Here is an 18,112-nt window from a genome sequence, read left to right on the forward strand (position 1 = left end):
TTAGTTTTTCAAATGTAAAGTTTTTGGTGCAATTGTTGAAAGGCATACTAATTCATGGTAATATGGTCCCTGTGGGGGTTAAACTATCCCCTGCTGGAGTTAAACTAAAAGATTTTTCGGGGGAAAAAACGCAGATTTTTGAAATTTTTGGACTTATAATATTTTTTGTGTTAAGTTTTTGGTGCAAGTGTTGAAAGGTATTAAATACATCACTTTATAATTGTACTACAGTGCTGATAATTGGCAAATGGATTCCTATGGAGTTAAACTATCCCCTACCGGAGTTGAACTAAACGATTTTTGGGGAAAAAACCAGATTTTTCAAATTGTTGGACTTATTATATTTTTTGCGTTAAGTTTTTGGTGCAAGTGTTGAAAGGTATTAATACATCACTTTATAATTGTACTAGGGTGTTAATAATTGGCAATAGAGTCCCTATGGGGTTAAACTATCCCCTGCCGGAGTTAAACTTAAAGATTTTTTGGGGAAAAAACAGATTTTTTTTAAATTGTTGGACTTATAATATTTTTGAGTTAAGTTTTTGGTGCAAGTGTTAAAAGGTATTAATACATCACTTTATAATTGTACTAGGGTGCTGATATTTGGCAATAGTGTCCCTATGGAGTAAGGATATTTCTTTCTGGAGTAAAACTTAAAAAAAAATGAATTTTTTTTTTTTAAATCTTTTTTTTTTTTTTTTTTTTCAAATCTGTGTTCTATGTTGAGAGTGTTGAAAGGCATATTAATACATGGCATTAGGTTCCCTTTGGGGTTAAACTATCCCTTGCCGGAGTTAAACTGAAAGATTTTTTTGGGGGGGGGGGGGGGGGGGGGGGGGGAACAGGGTTTTTTATTTTTTATTTTGTGCAAGTGTTTAAAACTATTAACACATAACTTAATGATTGCACAAGGGTGCTGATATTTGGTAAAAGAGTCCCTCTGGAGTTACACTATCACTTCTAGGAGTGAAACTGAAAAAAAAATGTGAAAATGCTCACATTAGACAATTTATATACCGGTGTAGCACATTTTTCAAGGGAGACAACTTTCATGAGGATAATATTTTATCAAAAAATTGAAGAAATCGGTCCAAAAGCAATTATATTTGAAGTTAATATATTTATTGAATCTACAACAGCATAGCTTGTCTCCCGAATGTTTGTCAATAAATAATTTACATATATATATATATAAATTGGTATGGCTTTGAAAATTGCATAAATACACAAAAAACAATCTGATCAAGTAAACAATATGAATATTATTAATGCAATTTGCGAAACCATACAAATTTATATACTTTAATTATTTATAGACAAACATTTGCGAGACGAGCTATGCTGTTCTCCAACAGCTCTTGTTTGGATATCCACCCGGAACATTTTTTAATGAAATATAGCGAGGTGATCCGGATAGGGTGATTTCTCCTTTATTTACGAAAATGAATGCTACAAATTACGGTCGGTTTCGAGACAAATCTTCCATACAGGTTACTTTTCTGCATCGTTAGTGTCAAAAAATATTCGGACGAAATATCGGATAAAGAAAACACATAAGATTATCATTATATATTATTTAAAAATAATCTTTCTCTCTCTCTATATATATATATCTATATATTCAACATTCCATTCTTGACTAATAACCGGATACTTACTATCTGTAATAAATGTACTTCATTATGGAGAGAACTTTGAAATAGGATTAAGCCTGATGTTCCATCCAATTGTTTATCAATAAAATATGTTAAAATGAAATATCAGATATCAACGAATAGTTTTGTCCTTTCACCTGCCACTACCACGTTTTTTTTTGTTTTTTTTTGTTTTTTGTTGGGTTTTGTTTTTTGGGGGGGGGGGGGTTGCGACATCTTGGGTCGCCCTTATCAGGTGTTCACGTGCAGCGATTGGTTCAGATCGAGTCCCCATGAATGTTGGCGGACTTAAAAAAAAAGTTAAATGGCTTTTACATAAAACAAAAACTGAGCGCAAAAACGCAGGAACTGATTTTTAAATTACATAACGACGATACTTTTGACAGGTTACAATTGTGACCTGACTTATTGTAACAGTTTTAATGGTTTGATTAATTTAAGTGTGTTTTTTGAATGACATGAATATGTACATGACTGTAAACCCCGGTTTATAGGCGATAACAATGATGATAATTATTTGCTTTTATTGGTTCAACACTCAAAAAAGCGGCGTTGTACTTTCTTAAAAGGCGCAGTTTTTTTCGAGGCGATATAGCATACTGCTGCTACTAGTCTGTTTTGTGTTATTAAATAGTGTAAAAATTCAGGTTTATTTTCTGTGACCACTAAAATGGTATCGAGCATGGCATTCGAGACACAGCTAGGCCTACTGCGCTAGGCTACGTAGGTCATGAGTTCGGTGCTATCGGGGGTGTCGGTGTTCTGTCAGATCCTGTTTTCTAAACTGTCTGCATTATACTGGCATTTTTATTAGCACATAGGGCGGCTCTTCCACTTGTGTTTATATATGTTTATAACAATGTTACACAATTCACAAAATGATAGTGCATTCAAGTCGGAGGCGGTACAGAACTCGATCGCCATTGTAAACTCAGTGAATGTATTCACACGCCGGCAAGAAAGTGATTGGACTCTCAGAACAGAAGCACGCGACCCAAAATATGTTCATTGAGGTGGAGCAAAGTGAAAATGTAAATGTTGAAGTATAATGGCCCATTTTCGATTTTTGCAGAAATCGCGAAAAAAGAAGAAAGCCATGATTAGCCATCATATATACCTGATCGTGAATATAAATCTGCATAATACACCTGTCTGATCATTCTATTGCCGATGGTGATAGAGACCCAAACGAAATGTGCTGACATACTGAAGGTAAGAGAAGGCCTAAACAGATATGAAATTCAACAGAGGTTGATGACTGAACGGACTACTGAACCCTGTTTATCGACACTGTATTTATACTGTAAATAGGCCAAATGTTGAACAACTTAAACATTTCTGTGGTGTAGCACAGCCAATTAATTGAAAATGGCGTAAAGGAAACACTTTATATTCGCTGATTGTTCGGAAACACATTGATGTATCTTATGTTGTATCGACTATATGTGTGCGAAAATCTTTGTGTCCGAAAATCTTTATGCTTGTGTCATTAACCTATATGTGACCTAACTTACCTAAAGGTACCACTACGTACATATATTTATACACTGTTGACAGTGTTTGTTTGTCCTTTATGAGAGGCGATTGTATCGGTCAAGGGCTCATATTTAATTTTCCCCGTGTACATAGGAATCACTCAACCGTCTCGGACAAGGTGACCTAGGCAATCGCGTAGTTTCTCTCGGTTTTTGTTGGAAATTAGAATTTGCAGGATAGCCATAAAAGTGCCCTTAAAACGACACAATGCAGGAACAGGTAAGTCTGTTTTGTATAATGGAACGCTTTTAAGAGATCTAAGCATATCAAAGTAGATTCTAGGTTTATATGTAAGGTTTGATGAATAGTTTTTAGAGATGTATACAACGCTCAATAGACTAAGGTGTAGTGAACAAATCTATATAGACTAAGGAGTAATATTCACTGAAAAGTTTTCCGAGATCAAAGCAAAGCTAAGGTGCGCACAAGATGCATATACATACATGTACATAGTAAACAGCATGACTTTGTTTACATTAAGGACTGTATAAATGTCTCATTAATATCTATACGAATGAATATGCATGAATTTACCTGTACAAATATATATATATGTACCTATAATATGCCAGTCAAAGCCACGATATATAAAGCTGCTTTTGTTTATTGTATGCATATAATATTATGAATGTAGGAAGAACTGTGTTTTTGTGACGAGCTCATCTCGTAACCATACCAGGTTCTTGGAATTTAAACAAAATTGTCATACAATTTTTCTTGTTTGTCTGGGTCATGTATAGGTAATTAAAATCACAGGTTTAATTGCAAGCACTTCATACAGGAAGTAAATAAATGAAGGAAACAATAAATAAAATCAAACGAACGAGAGAAAAAAAACTTTATATGTGGGTGGCAGCCATTTTCATGATGACATGTATATTCTATTAAAACGTCTACGGGTATTTAGAGTGGGAGAGAGCTAAGTCCTCTAGAAGGGTATCGATTCCGAGTCATGCAGAACGGTATACAATGGACATGCTAGCAAGAACGCCCGTGAACTTTCCGGGACCAGATAAAATCAAATGGCCGTTTGAGGGACAGTTGTCCTTGAATGATTGTGATGAGAATATTAAACAGACTTTGGGTACTCCCGCAAGCTTTTTAGTTTGAACGCTACCGAAGTGGAAAGCAAACAACGGATTGTTAATACAACAACAACGAATGGAATAAGATATAATTATCTTAAAACTTAGCTGTAAATATGTGATATTGGAATTAAAAACTCGAGACATATTAAATATTCTAGCACTCGGTTGTAAATAAGCAATATTGGAACTAAAGCTCGAGACATATGTTTGTTTTTTTGTTTCTTCACTTTAAGCCTTGCGGCCCATCGGTATTACAGCAAAACAGAATAATATTATGTGCATGTACAATAAGGATATCAAAAACATATACAAAATGTTGAGTATGATATGAAAAATAAATTACATTGTACAAGACAAGAATGAATTTGATAGAATGGCGGACAGCTGTGAAATATATATGAGATAATTGTATGAAGTCATATTCATAATTTGATAGATTGGAAGACGACAGGCATAACATATGAAGTAAAAAATGTGCCAGAAAATGTCATTTGCATGAGGTAACCGGAAGAAAATACATGGTAATTAAACAATACATATAACATATTAAGCTTGAAACGTTGAGCGTAATAATAAACTTGATCGTAAATATTTACCTAAATGACAAAGTTCCTTACTATTACGTGCTGCTAGTAACTGTACAAGTTTATACGACGACGGACGGTTCCAATAGTACTTTTTGATAATTTTTTTACGTAAAGTTGCATACAGGGGACAAATAAGAATAAAATGAAATTCATCTTCTACCTGATTTTGGTTACAATAAATACAAATTCTATGTGCCCTTGGGATATTACGATATCTGCCTTCTTCTATTCTTAACTGATGAGATGATAAACGAAACTTTGATATAAGCCGAGAATAGATATCTGGAATTGATTTTGTTAAATAATACTGTAGAGTAAAAGAGTCTAACAAGAATTTAAACAGATAACATTTTGATGAATTTTCAGTAAATTCATTCCTTAATTGAATACAATTATCGGTTAGGCGTTGTTTGAAAAGATGCAAAAATACTTTTTCGTTATTAACGCTTTGATTTAACCAAACATTACCAAAGCCAGTAGACATCAGTTAGTTTTTAACCTGGCATCGCCAAATACAGTTTCTGTGATTACATACAATCATATCGTCATACACTGACTTTAATATACAATTATTAGTCTTAGTTAACTTCAACCAGTATTTTAGTATTCGGCATTTCCGGGTAATTTGCAGAGGTAAACGACCAAGCTCAGAGTATAACATAAAAGTAGGTGTACTCTTTTTAACATTCAAGATTCTTTTCAAAAAGTCGGTATGTATTTTTTCTATCTGATCAGCCGGGATAAAACCCCATACTTCACAGCTGTAATTAAGGAGAGGTGAAATATATACATCAAAAACATTCAACTTAGATTCAACACTTAGAGATAAATTATTGCAAATTTTCAAAATATTAAACATGCATTTGCGTCCCTGGTCAGCGATAGTTAGCTGAGTTTTACTAAATTTACCGTTAAAGTTCAATGAGACACCAAGATAATTAAAACTATCAACAATTTCTATTTCATTGTTTTCAAAATAAAATTTGTCATTGGCACTAACTCTACCACCATTTCGGTATACAACAATTTTAGTTCTATCTATGTTAACTGACAATTGCCATTTGTCACTATATAGTTTCAACGTCTCCAACATCTTTTGTAAACCAGAAGCTGACTCTGAGAAAAGAACAGTATCATCAGCATACATCAACAAAAACAGAGAAATATCTCTTAGAAAAAGTGCATCTTACAACGTTTTTTGTTCTAGGGGAACCAGTCCTACCAAGGATATACGAACGGAGAGAAACCTACCTACGATAACCCTGCTTACGTAGTGGACACAAATGACGTCAGTATTAGCGTCCGTCCAAAGTCTGAAAAGGTAGGTTGTTAGTAAATTAGAAAGATGTCTACATCGGAGGAGTCACAAACTGTATTCATATGACACATAACTTTATCAATAGATTATAAAAAAAAAAAAAACATAAAATTATAATTCATATTATCACAACATAACATTCTGATAATGTTTTTTTTTAATATTTACTTAACATGATTCTACTTTATAATACACAATTGCTAAAGAGCGTATTTTGATATTAATATTTTTCTGCCTGTACTGTATCACTGGTCTCGATGGAAATAATTACTTTTATTTTATTATTATTTCTCGTTTTATCGATTTCGAGGTAAAATTACGGTTTACACTTCAGCTCTGCTTTGCCGAAACACAGTATCTGATGTCTGGAATTGACATAAATTTCTTACTTTCAGTTTTTGGACTAACGTTACATGTAGGTAACTCCTGAAATGGTAATCTCTTTCATGTTCTGTCTGTCCGCCTGTCCGTTTATTGGACGATCGGTCACCTACATTGTGACTGACGTATTGGTAATGTACCGATCGCGTCAATGCAGCATTTGCTCCATCAACTTTAACATTACAAAATGTAGTTTGTATGAAATGTATGTAAAGCAGACAAAGTCTGGGGTCTGAATCACTTCTGTTATACATGATTGATTCCAGCGACCTAAACAGTTTGACGACGGGATAGATCGGAGGTGTGGATACGGAAAGCTGAAAGCAGGGTATGTTAATTACATCATGAACGTCTAATGTTTAAAAAAAATATGATCATTTCTAGATGATGATTAAATATGTTTGTAAACTGTTGTAGAAGAATTATGTTGCTCAAACCGCGTTTAGCAATACAAGAATAGTTTGTCATACACTGCATACATTACCTAATCGATATTTAAATGTCTTAACCACGTGGGTGTGCCATAGTGACATTCACAATATGCTTACTATTTCCTTGTCTGCCACAATCCTAAACTCCAATAAAGGGACTGGTACATAACGTCTAATGGAAACTGTTCATTGTCAACTGTATCCACGACTAAATACATATTTGAATATGTTATTCACACATTGTTCTTTTCTATGAACATCTTCCCTGATCGCTGTTTTCTGTGCTACTTAAGAATTTACAGCACTGTGAACTAAAAGGTTGAATCATAGTTAATTGAATTGATATACAGATGGATGCAAGTGTTCAACAAGATGTCTTTCTTTGTCGTGTGGGCATTCATCCTGTGCTTCCTGGAAGGGTTTGCTGTCAATGGCATCGGCAGTGCCGCCCTTCCCTCAATAGAGCGTCAGTTTCAGCTGACATCAACTAAGTCCGCCCTCATCCCGAGTTCACAGGATATCGGGGCTCTCATCGTCGTCCTCTTCGTCAGTTTCCTCGGTGGACGCTATCACAAACCTTTCATCGTGGCTACTGGGTCCGTAATAATGGCCGTCGGTTCCCTCCTCTTCATCGTCCCTCACATGGCAGATACATATACGCCCGGAGGTAAATAATAATGTCATTGATTAACAATCGAAACCTGTTTGGTTTTCATTTCAAAATATTTTATGGTGCAGATCCTAAGACAAAATTGGACATAAACATCGCTATATCAATACATATATAAAATAGAAATATATATCATGATAGATAACAGATAAGCAATAACAGACAAATGATCATATTGGAGATATGTCTCCTACAAATTAAAAGTGATATGAACAAGCAAAATGTCATATGTATCAATGAGCTGGTCAGCAATTACATGCAGATGAAAGACGAACAACTAATCTTATATACACTCCACTGAAACCAGTCCAGACTGTAGACAAGCAGACGAAAAATAACAACATAGCTTTAGATTATTTTTTCTTTTTTTCCATAATTGTGTTTAAGTTTCTCTGCTGTATCTTTAAACTTAGTATCATCATATTCATATCAACATTCTGTGTATGAGAGCCATGTGTATTCAGTTGTTGGATATTAATAGTATATTACTTCAGTTCAGAGATAGATGCGAATTAAAGATATCTTTATTTCTATTGCTAGCAAAATGCTTGATCTGATGAAAACTTCCTACTCTGAACAAAATTCGCGTCTGTATTCCAAACTCTTTTGTCACAGATTGTGTTCAGTCCCGAAAATAATTCTGCTAAGTGTGCGATTTAGCCGAAGCTTTTTAAAACTATTGTATTCCATAGCCAAATGTAAGTGTTCTATTGTTTATATTCCTTTCCATATCCATTTAAAGCAAAAGAAAATTTTATGATTTTTCAGATATATCCAAGACATCCGATTCCATCTGTCCAGCAGCTGGTGGAGGAGGAGGCGGCCCGGCGCCATCTTGTGGATCTTCTGGAGAGAAGTACCTCGGTGTATTCATGGTCGCACAAATAGTACATGGCTTGGGATTTACTCCAATGTTTACCCTCGGTACAGTCTATATCGAAGAGAACGAGGACCGCTCAACAGCTGCTGTCTACATTGGTGAGTAGTGCTACTTCCGGTTTATAAGGAGGCAACGATATAGTTAGTGATCTCCATGGTAGTGGTTATGGTGGTTGGTTGGTGTAAGTGAGTTCACCTAGCCTAACGGCGGTTTGATTCTCCATTCAGACGTGAAAAAGTAAGGAGTCACTTACCCTGCCACTTGCGTTTATCCGTTATACTCGGTTTTCCTTCCACATAGTAAAACTCTGTGTGCTTTCATCTGGACAAACAAGAGATAATAAAACTTCACTTGTTTTGAAATTTTGTTGAATTAATAAAGTTTAAACAAAATAGGAATGTACAAATACTATTTTGCCCGTACATTTTTAGTCAGGGCACGTTTGTTCAGGAGAGAAAGTACAGATATGCACGAAAAAGCGGTTTAAAATGCCACATTTATGCGTTGGAACTTGTTTTCAATGGTTATCGAAACATATAAGCTATAATGTTTTTCACACGAAGACTTGTGATTAAGTAATATTTTTGATAGATGCTGTGTGAATAGAGTATTCGAAGCTATTTAATGGGCTTTTGTCTAATGTCATAACTGACATATATTGATATTAGAACCTTTCAAAACAAATTCAGTTGAGCAAAACGGAATTATACTGCACCACACACCTATTTTATCTTCCTAGGGATCGTCAGGGCTGTTAGGGACACTATGCAGATGTTTCGTCCTCCTAGGGTTCGTCAGGGCTGTAAGGGACACCAGACCGTTGTTTCGTCCTTCTAAGGTTCGTCAGGGCTGTTAGGGACGCCATACGTTGTTTCGTCCTCCTAGGATTCGTCAGGGCTGTTAGCAATACCATACCGTTGTTTCGTCCTTCTAGGGTTCGTCAGGGCTGTTAGGGACACCATACCGTTGTTTCGTCCTTCTAGGGTTCGTCAGGGCTGTAAGGGACACCAGACCGTTGTTTCGTCCTCCTAAGGTTCGTCAGGGTTGTTAGGAACGCCATATGTTGTTTCGTCCTCCTAGGATTCGTCAGGGCTGTTAGGAATACCATACCGCTGTTTCGTCCTTCTAGGGTTCGTCAGGGCTGTTAGGGACACCATACCGTTGTTTCGTCCTTCTAGGGTTCGTCAGGACTGTAAGGGACACCAGACCGTTGTTTCGTCCTCCTAAGGTTCGTCAGGGCTGTTAGGGACGCCATACGTTGTTTCGTCCTCTTAGGATTCGTCAGGGCTGTTAGGAATACCATACCGTTGTTTCGTCCTTCTAGGGTTCGTCAGGTATGTTAGGGACACCATACCGTTGTTTCGTCTTAATACGATTCGTCAGGGCTGTTAGGGGACGCCATACCGTTGTTTCGTCCTCCTAGGGTTCGTCAGGGCTGTTAGGGACGCCATACCGTTGTTTCGTCCTCCTAGGATTCGTCAGGGCTGTAAGGGATACCATACCGTTGTTTCGTCTTCATATGATTCGTCAGGGCTGTTAGGGACGCCATACCGTTGTTTCGTCCTCCTAGGGTTCGTCAGGGCTGTTAGGGACGCCATACCGTTGTTTCGTCCTCCTAGGATTCGTCAGGGCTGTAAGGGATACCATACCGTTGTTTCGTCCTTCTATGATACGTCAGGGTTGTTAGGGACATCCTACCGTTGTTTCTTCCTTTTAGGGTTCGTCAGAGATGCTTAGGTCCTGAAGTATTGGATTGAACGCCACCAAAATCAAAACTCAGGAAGAAATGTCACAATCTGGATGGACAGATGCAAACGACCAATAATTCAATAAATTTTATGATTTTCAATTTTGATAGTTTTCAATATTAGTAATTTGCAGTTCAAACGAACAATAAGCGTGTGAATATATTCTGACCATGTTACTATTCGAATGAGCTAAAACGTGATAAGCAGGTTACTCTTAACCTCGGGACTTCAAAATCCACTAGCGGTGTCTACCATCTCAAAGGATTGTACGAAAGACACATAATTGCAACCAGAAGAATGATATTATTGACTAAGTCTTTCCGACCTACTTTTAGAAAATCCTCGTATTAATTGAGTCAATCATTCATGGTGCTTACAAAAGCTTGAGATTACACAGTACAAATATTCACTATGGGTATCGACAAAAAAAAAACTTTCAAGAAATATAAAATTGTATTGTTTTATGTTGATAATTAGTTGGTCACAATGCTTTTGATGAAAGTTCTTTGTTGCTATCGATCTTCGTTTAACCTATGCCAGGTCTGACGTACGCAGCTGCGGCCCTAGGTGTTGCATCTGGCTTTTTCGTCGGTGGTCAACTGACAGAGAAGTTATTTGTGGACTTCGACAGAATAGATCAGGAAAGGTATAGTACAATCCTACTGACTCTCATTAATAGCCATGTATATACATACACTATACATGTATTTATCTTTGCTAGCCGAATAAAATTTCAATGGACTTAAATGTTAAAGAATAAAATGTTCGGGAAGGGAAGGTCTTCTGCATTATCAACGACACCCACCATGCAAATCTGGGTTAAATCCAGTGAATCTTGAGTTATGATAATCAAATCTTGCGTAGTGACAACGGAAACACGAGTCGTATCAAGTTGCACCTTCATATTGCTCAAGGAAGTTCCTAATCTCTCTCAGAGTGCAGTGCTATAAAGGGTAATCGCAATGCACCCTGGGAGAGATTGGGAAGTTTCCGGTGTTATCATGGTGTCGACTATAAACCTTTCCCGTGGTCTTCATTAATATTTAAGGGCCATCTAAACAGCAAATCCAATCAAAACATTGATATTTTTCAAGCCTATAAATTCCTACTTTGGCGCAATTTAACAGAAGTAACTTGATAAACTTTGTATGTATCATTGCAAACCGTGCGACTTGCTTTTGATATGTAATTTGTTAATCTGTTTGTAAATCTCAACAAACCATGCGAAAATGCATATTTCATGGGGACATAGTTAGCTCATTTGTACCGCACATATTGCACAATATAACTATGTCGTGTTGCTCACAAGTGTCTCTAGCACACAATAAGAGTATTGGTTTGACCAGATTTGACTTTATAATATGTATACACACTGTTTTTATTTTCACCTTGAAATGCAAATGGCAATTGTGAATAATATCACACAAAAACTGTATATAAGGAGGTTTTTCAAACATCATAAATGCTCGTTTTAAACACTATAAAGAACTCTAAACATGGGAAGAAGACTGCTTTTAGAAAAAAAAAGTTCAACCGTTGAGCTTGAGGTAAAATATGCTTATTTTTGAAAAAGGCACCAAATTCATCAGTTTAACAATTTGTCTTAAAAACGTCCTTATTATAATCAGATGTCTTAAAAGTATGATATAGGAACATTTGTATTAATTGAAATGCTCCCTTCACGCCATATTGTCAAACTCCTACCCTGTGCTTTAGATACTTGTGAGCGTAACAGCTTGGCTATTTTCAGGTTTGGTTATTTGTGCGACTTTGAATTATTCTATCCTACATCTTATCACAAAGTAACTCTATAGAAGAAACTTCTACAGCATCTATAGTAAATTATTGGTGATTTTAAGAAACTACATGTCCAAACAAACATCTTGATATATATTACATGACTTTTTTTTCTTCATAAACCATTAGTTCCCAAACAGTATTGAAATAAAAAATAAAAATAAAAAAAATAGCGAGCCACTATCCGTTGAAGTCCACCTGAAACATTAAAACTTTGAATACATCGTTCTTTTCAGCCTCGGATTCAACGCCCGTGATCAACGATGGGTTGGAGCGTGGTGGGTAGGGTTCATCATTTCTGCGGTGGGGTTTCTGTTGATCGCGATCCCCATCTATGGTTACCCAAAACACATGCCGGGTGAGCAGGCCAGTTGTATAACTTATTACGTATATAGATTGTGAGCAGGCCAGTTGTATAATTTCGTTAGTATAAAGATTGGAATATAGCAGAAGTGATTATAAACGTGATAATTGATAATTTTGAAGGTGGCAAGTACCTTGTTGTCATTTAAAGCTAATTACATGTTCCGGTGTAAATTGTTGTTCAAGGACAAACTCCGCGATTTACATGCAGAGAACAAAACTTGTTTGTAAATGCTTGCTGAACGAAATTGTTTGTTTGGAATTTAAAACGTACTGTCGCTTTCTACTCAACAGGGTATGGACCAATTGATGATCCAAAGCAAAACCAAGATAAAAAGAGTATCAAGCAAATGAGTATCTCATTCTTCAAAGATTTACTCAGATTGGTAAGGTTCTGATATATTTTTATTCTAAATATATAATCCGGAATGTATACTAATTGATTGTATGCGTGTCAATAAAGTTAAGTGAATTAAGTCCAAAATTTTCTATAGAAAAACTAACAATTAAATTGTTTTATCTCCCTTTGTCATGAATTTGTTTATTTTGTATATCATCAAATGTTAAATCAGCTTAAATAATATTGTTTGTATACGAAATAGAATCGACTTTAACATTGACGACCGGGATACGATTTCACGATCGAACATGGAAATGCGCGGGGTCATCATCACGACTGTGGGATTGCACCGAGTACTCCGGTTTTCTTCCACAGAAAGACTCCTCGCGCATATTCATCAGGGTTAACAATAGTGATTAGAATAATTTGATGAAACTTGTTTAGAAATCGTAAAATAAAAAATAGAGATGTTAATAGTTACATTGTATTTCTTTTAATGATATATATACAACCACGAAAATAAAGCGGTTTTTTTTTTCAGATAAAGAATCCAGTGTATATGTTCATAAATCTGGGCGGATGTACAACATCACTCATCATAACGGGAGTGTCAGCATTCTCATTTAAGTTCTTGGCGGAACAGTATCAAGTGAGCTTTGATGTCGCTGGCTACCTCATTGGTAAGTCGTCTCATTGACGGTCATAGAAACAACATCGTGAATAAGTTGTGAACGAATTATGTATAAACGTTATTGAAAATAAAAAGACTACCGACATGCAAGTGATATCTCGAAATCTATAAAACGAGCAAATTCTTGATTTATAAGGAATCCCTTGTAAAGTTATCAGGTGAATAGGACCGGGTGGTAAAGAGGGGGTTGTTAAGGAAGAATTCTAAAAATATCCATAGAAAGATTTTTGTTGAAAAGTCCGGATTATTTTTGCTTGAATCTCGGAAGTTGATTTTTTGAATTTGTAGTCCATCTATTCTGCCAACAAAGGGGGTCCTATACTCGTTGGGACTGTTCGAATGATGTTAGGAGACGTGCTGCTAAGGATAAATATATTTGGTCGTAGTTCATCTCTTCTGTCTACACACGAGGTCAAATAATCGTTGGCGCAGTTTGTATGGTGCTAAAAGGAGTACTGGCTAGGATATATAGGTTGGAATATATTCCACCTCTGTATACATAGTGGTCTTATACACTTGGATTGTTGGTATGATGTTGGGATGCGAACTTGTAATGGTATTTAGGCTGGGTTATTGTCCATCTATTCTGTTTACACAGGAGGTCTAATACTCGTTCAGGTTGTTGTCTACAAATGGGTCTTATACACTTTGGATTGTTGGTATTTTTGGTATGGTGTTGGGATGTGAACTGATAATGGTATTTAGGCTGGGTTATAGTCTACACAGGAGGTCTAGCTAACACTCGTTTGGGCTGTTGTTTACATAGGGGTCTGATACCAGTTTGGGCTATGATGTTGGGAGACGTGCTGGTGAGAGTATGTAGGTTGGATTAAAGTTCATCTCCTCTGTCTACACAGGAGGTCTAATACTCGTTTGGATTGTTGTCTACATAGGGGTCTGATACCCGTTTGGGCTATTAGTATGGTGTTGGGAGACGTGCTGGTGAGAGTATGTAGGTTGGATTAAAGTTCATCTACTCTGTCTACACAGGGGGTCTGATACTCGTTGGGGCCGTCGGTATGGTGTTAGGAGGCGTACTGGTGAGGATATTTAGGTTGGAGACCATTGGGATGACACGACTGAGTGTATTGGTGTCGCTTGCGTCCGTTGCACTTGGGACAAGCTTCCTGGCTGGATGTCCAAACGTCAACCTCGTGGGACTCTCAGTTCCCTACTCGGATACCAGGTAAGATTCTGCTGGTCAATATTGTGCCCTACTCGGATACTAGGTAAGGTTCTGCTGGTCAAAATTGGACATGCATCATTTAAGGATCATAATTCATTTTTCATATTCTTACATTGATTGTACTTGATTCACTCAATAGATGATTTTACTATTGATATTGAGTTTCGACTATATCAAAGTTATATCGTTTTCTGATTTTTTTTTCGAAATGAAACTCCGTATTCTTTTCATTATAGCGCAATGAATGGATACATCGATACATGTCAGGGGTCATGTGACTGTACGTCCACTTCGTATTCACCCGTGTGTGGTCATGACAAAAGCGTGTATTACTCCGCCTGTCACGCTGGTTGTAACACTCAGTCCTCGATAGGCCAGGTAGGTAACCAAAGTAATTTACATCCTTAGTAATAGTTTATTGCTAATGGCTTTCAATTTGAACTGTAACCTTATTGAAACATGATGTAGCAATTGTTATTTTTTGTTGTTTTTTTGTTTGTTTGTGTGTTTTCTATCTGTCCTATATTTTTTTCCTCGCCATTCTCGGTGGGAGACATTTCTTTTCAATGTTTAGCGGATACAACTGCGTATAACATCTTCGCATATGGTCTGACTGAACAGAATTGTTTCTTCACATCCTTTACACAAATATCGACAAATTAAAAAAAAAAACTGATTTCAGGTGCGCCATATACTACACATGTAATGACCAATGCCCAGTTATGTTTTGTTTTTTATTTTTAAAAATGTTACATAATGAATATAATGTTTTGTAAATTTCTCCAACTTACCTCTTCTCTATGTAAAAAGGACAGACAATGTTAATAGGAATTAATAGTCATGTGTTATATAGTTACTTAAGCTCATGTAACGGAACGCACTTACTACAGGTATATAGTTACTGCTATCGGATTATCTAAATGAATACCATTTCTGTGACCGATATGGATTTAATTCTTGTAGGAGACACGATACGGTAACTGTAGCTGTGTCGCCAATCGTCTGAACGTATCTGTAACTGATGCTGATGCTGTGGCGGTGTTAGGGAGATGTGAAGATAACTGTACGAACCTTAAGATCGTCGCCCCATGTTTATACATCGCCCTCCTGGTCATTCTCCTCAGCGTCACCCCGACTTCCATGGCAACGCTCAGGTTTGTGTTATTTCAAATATCTGTGAACATTAGGCAACCTTTATATCCAGTTGATAAGAATAAAATAAATCATGCACGTCGTTTACTTTTTGAGTTTTGAGAATTGGCTTTGAAAATAAATCAAACTGTATATGATTCTCTGCCGTTTTGTTCGACGTGTTGACTATAAAACGGAACATTATTTTTGGATGTTTTTAGCTACATTTTCTAATAAGACATGACAAAATGCGCGCTTTTAGTCGACTATTTTTTGGTCTGCCTATTCTGTTACGGTAGCTCTGTCCATTTTAAATTGTTGACCGGATCATGTCAGAACCAGTTCTCCTTCAGTTTTCATCCAACATAGTCATCCTGCACTGAAATGTTCATCAATGGCGGCTTACTGAGGATCCTAGTTTTCAACTGTGTGGGAATCCTATCAGGGTGTCCGGTAGCATTGTCACAGGGACGGTATGGATGGCGTCATGACAAGGTCCTGCGTGAGCTTGCTATCATAATAGACGCAGAAAGAAGCGCCAAAAGACAGCAGTAGGTTATTAAAAGGTCTTCATGTAGCAGGGGGAAACAGCAGAGGCGAAAAAAAACAGTTATTCCATCATTATTGGACAGAGGAAGGGACTGGGAGTTGAACGTCGACCTGGATGGGAGACTTGTGTTGCCAGGTATTGTAGAAACAACACTTCGCCCAGACATGGTTCTCACAGCGACCCAGTCCAAGATTCTCATCCTAGTGGAACTCACTGTACTATGGGAGGAGAATTGTGAAGAGGCACATGAGAGGAAGAACCTGAAATACGCTGACCTGACTTCAGACAGTAGAGAAAAGGGCTGAAAGGTGTGAATGTTTGCAGTTGAGGTCGGTTGCAGAGGGTTCCAAGCACAGTCGGCGAGCAGGTTGTTGCAATAACTAGGAATGCTGGGAAAGGTCAAGTCATCGGCCTTGAAAAAACTTGCTGGGTATGGCACCGTCGGAACTACAAAGGCTGGAAGCCAGGATCCATCGAGTAGTGGCTTGGCCACCACTTCTGACCCACCAACCGGAGGATGTCGTGGTTCAGGCTTGAAACAGCCGAGGAAAGTTGGCGACCACCTGATGACGATGGAAACTGGTATCGAGTAACACGGGGCAGAAAAAAAACAGGCATTCACAGGCGATGTCAAGAAAAGAAGCAGCATTAGATCGGGTGTAAGTTATCATTCAGCAAAACTCTTCAAACAGTTTTCTTGCAAGCTTCTCGAAACTTGTGTTAACACGGAAGTTGTGCAACCTTTATTGTTTTTACTATTTTGATCTACTTTCTCCCCCACCCAACCCATTTCTTATTAATTAAGAATTGATTTCTAGTTTACTTGCTATAAAACGATTGATTATGCATACATACATTGTACAATATATTAATGTGTATTATCTTATTTCAGATGTGTTGACGGGGATCAGAAATCGTTCGCATTGGGACTACAGTGGTTGTTTCTGAGATTATTAGGTATCACTGCTTAATACGTATTGAATGTCTTGTTACGAAGTTAAACTCTTATTTACTTGTGTATCCACATCTACTGAAAAAACTTAAATGATGAATAATAAAAATAAGATTCAATTTGATGAAGTAAAAGTTAAAATGATGATATGATCTTTATTATCGATATATTAGAACGTTATTATTTATACAAAACGGAATTCATTTCTCAAATAAAATATATTTCTATTTGTAATTAATTTACTAATTTTGGTGTAGGTACGATTCCTGGACCTCTTTTGGTGGGCGCTGTCCTTGATGGCACGTGTGAGATCTGGACAGAGTTGCCGTGCACCAGTAGCAAGTTCTGCATGATGTACAGCCTCTCGCGCATGTCCACAGAAATAATGTTTTGGTGGGTCATCGTTTCCGCTTCGTCCGCCGTCTTTTATTTTATAGCGTCAGTGTTTGCATCAAGAGGTAAAAATAAATTCACTCTCGGCTCCAAATGACAACAAACATGTTTTTAATAATCATGAGTGATACTGTGGTTCTGATTTGAATTTGGGGCAAAATGTACCCTTTTACTTGATACATTTTAAGAGTTGGGTAAGAGAATACATGTTTCCGATAAAAGGTTTGCAGGCCAACAACTACCATGATGTATAACATTACAGTTAATTCCAAGGTTGTGAACTTTACGTCAGTCAATAAAATCGTTTTCTAACTTTACATCAGCCAATCATATCGTTTTACATCTATCTACATGTTAACCAGTGCTTCTCCAAATGGAGGAAACATATAGCAGCTGTGGAAGAATTGTTTATAAT

At 36.9% G+C, this 18,112-nt stretch overlaps 1 protein-coding gene across 4 annotated transcripts; it reads left to right on the forward strand.

The window, feature by feature from the left end:
* The first annotated feature begins 2,623 nt into the window (after positions 1-2,623).
* LOC117323225 (solute carrier organic anion transporter family member 4A1-like) lies at positions 2,624-18,014 on the forward strand. 4 transcript variants are annotated; one of them, XM_033878289.1, is made up of 14 exons: positions 2,632-2,867; positions 6,074-6,187; positions 6,832-6,893; positions 7,347-7,663; positions 8,435-8,644; positions 10,835-10,940; positions 12,328-12,449; positions 12,749-12,840; positions 13,336-13,474; positions 14,476-14,671; positions 14,908-15,049; positions 15,635-15,825; positions 17,245-17,309; positions 17,562-18,014. In XM_033878289.1, exons 1-14 carry the CDS (start codon positions 2,826-2,828, stop codon positions 17,792-17,794), a joined length of 2,031 nt encoding a protein of 676 aa, XP_033734180.1. In that variant the 5' UTR covers positions 2,632-2,825; the 3' UTR covers positions 17,795-18,014. The 4 variants fall into 4 exon arrangements, with proteins under 4 accessions (XP_033734183.1, XP_033734180.1, XP_033734181.1 ...); XM_033878290.1 differs by lacking the exon at positions 2,632-2,867 and adding an exon at positions 2,896-3,410; XM_033878291.1 differs by lacking the exon at positions 2,632-2,867 and adding an exon at positions 3,461-4,800.
* The last annotated feature ends 98 nt before the right edge of the window (positions 18,015-18,112 follow it).

This window comes from Pecten maximus, chromosome 3 (genome assembly GCF_902652985.1).
Source record: "Pecten maximus chromosome 3, xPecMax1.1, whole genome shotgun sequence".
Classification (NCBI taxonomy): Eukaryota; Metazoa; Mollusca; class Bivalvia; order Pectinida; family Pectinidae; genus Pecten; species Pecten maximus.

Bases quoted from the DNA above. Each gene is read 5' to 3' on its own strand.
- LOC117323225 (XM_033878289.1), top strand. From the start codon at position 2,826: ATGGTGATAGAGACCCAAACGAAATGTGCTGACATACTGAAG. The intron at 7,664-8,434 runs GTAAATAATAAT...ATGATTTTTCAG, and splicing joins AGATACATATACGCCCGGAG to ATATATCCAAGACATCCGAT. The intron at 12,450-12,748 runs GTGAGCAGGCCA...TCTACTCAACAG, and splicing joins TTACCCAAAACACATGCCGG to GGTATGGACCAATTGATGAT.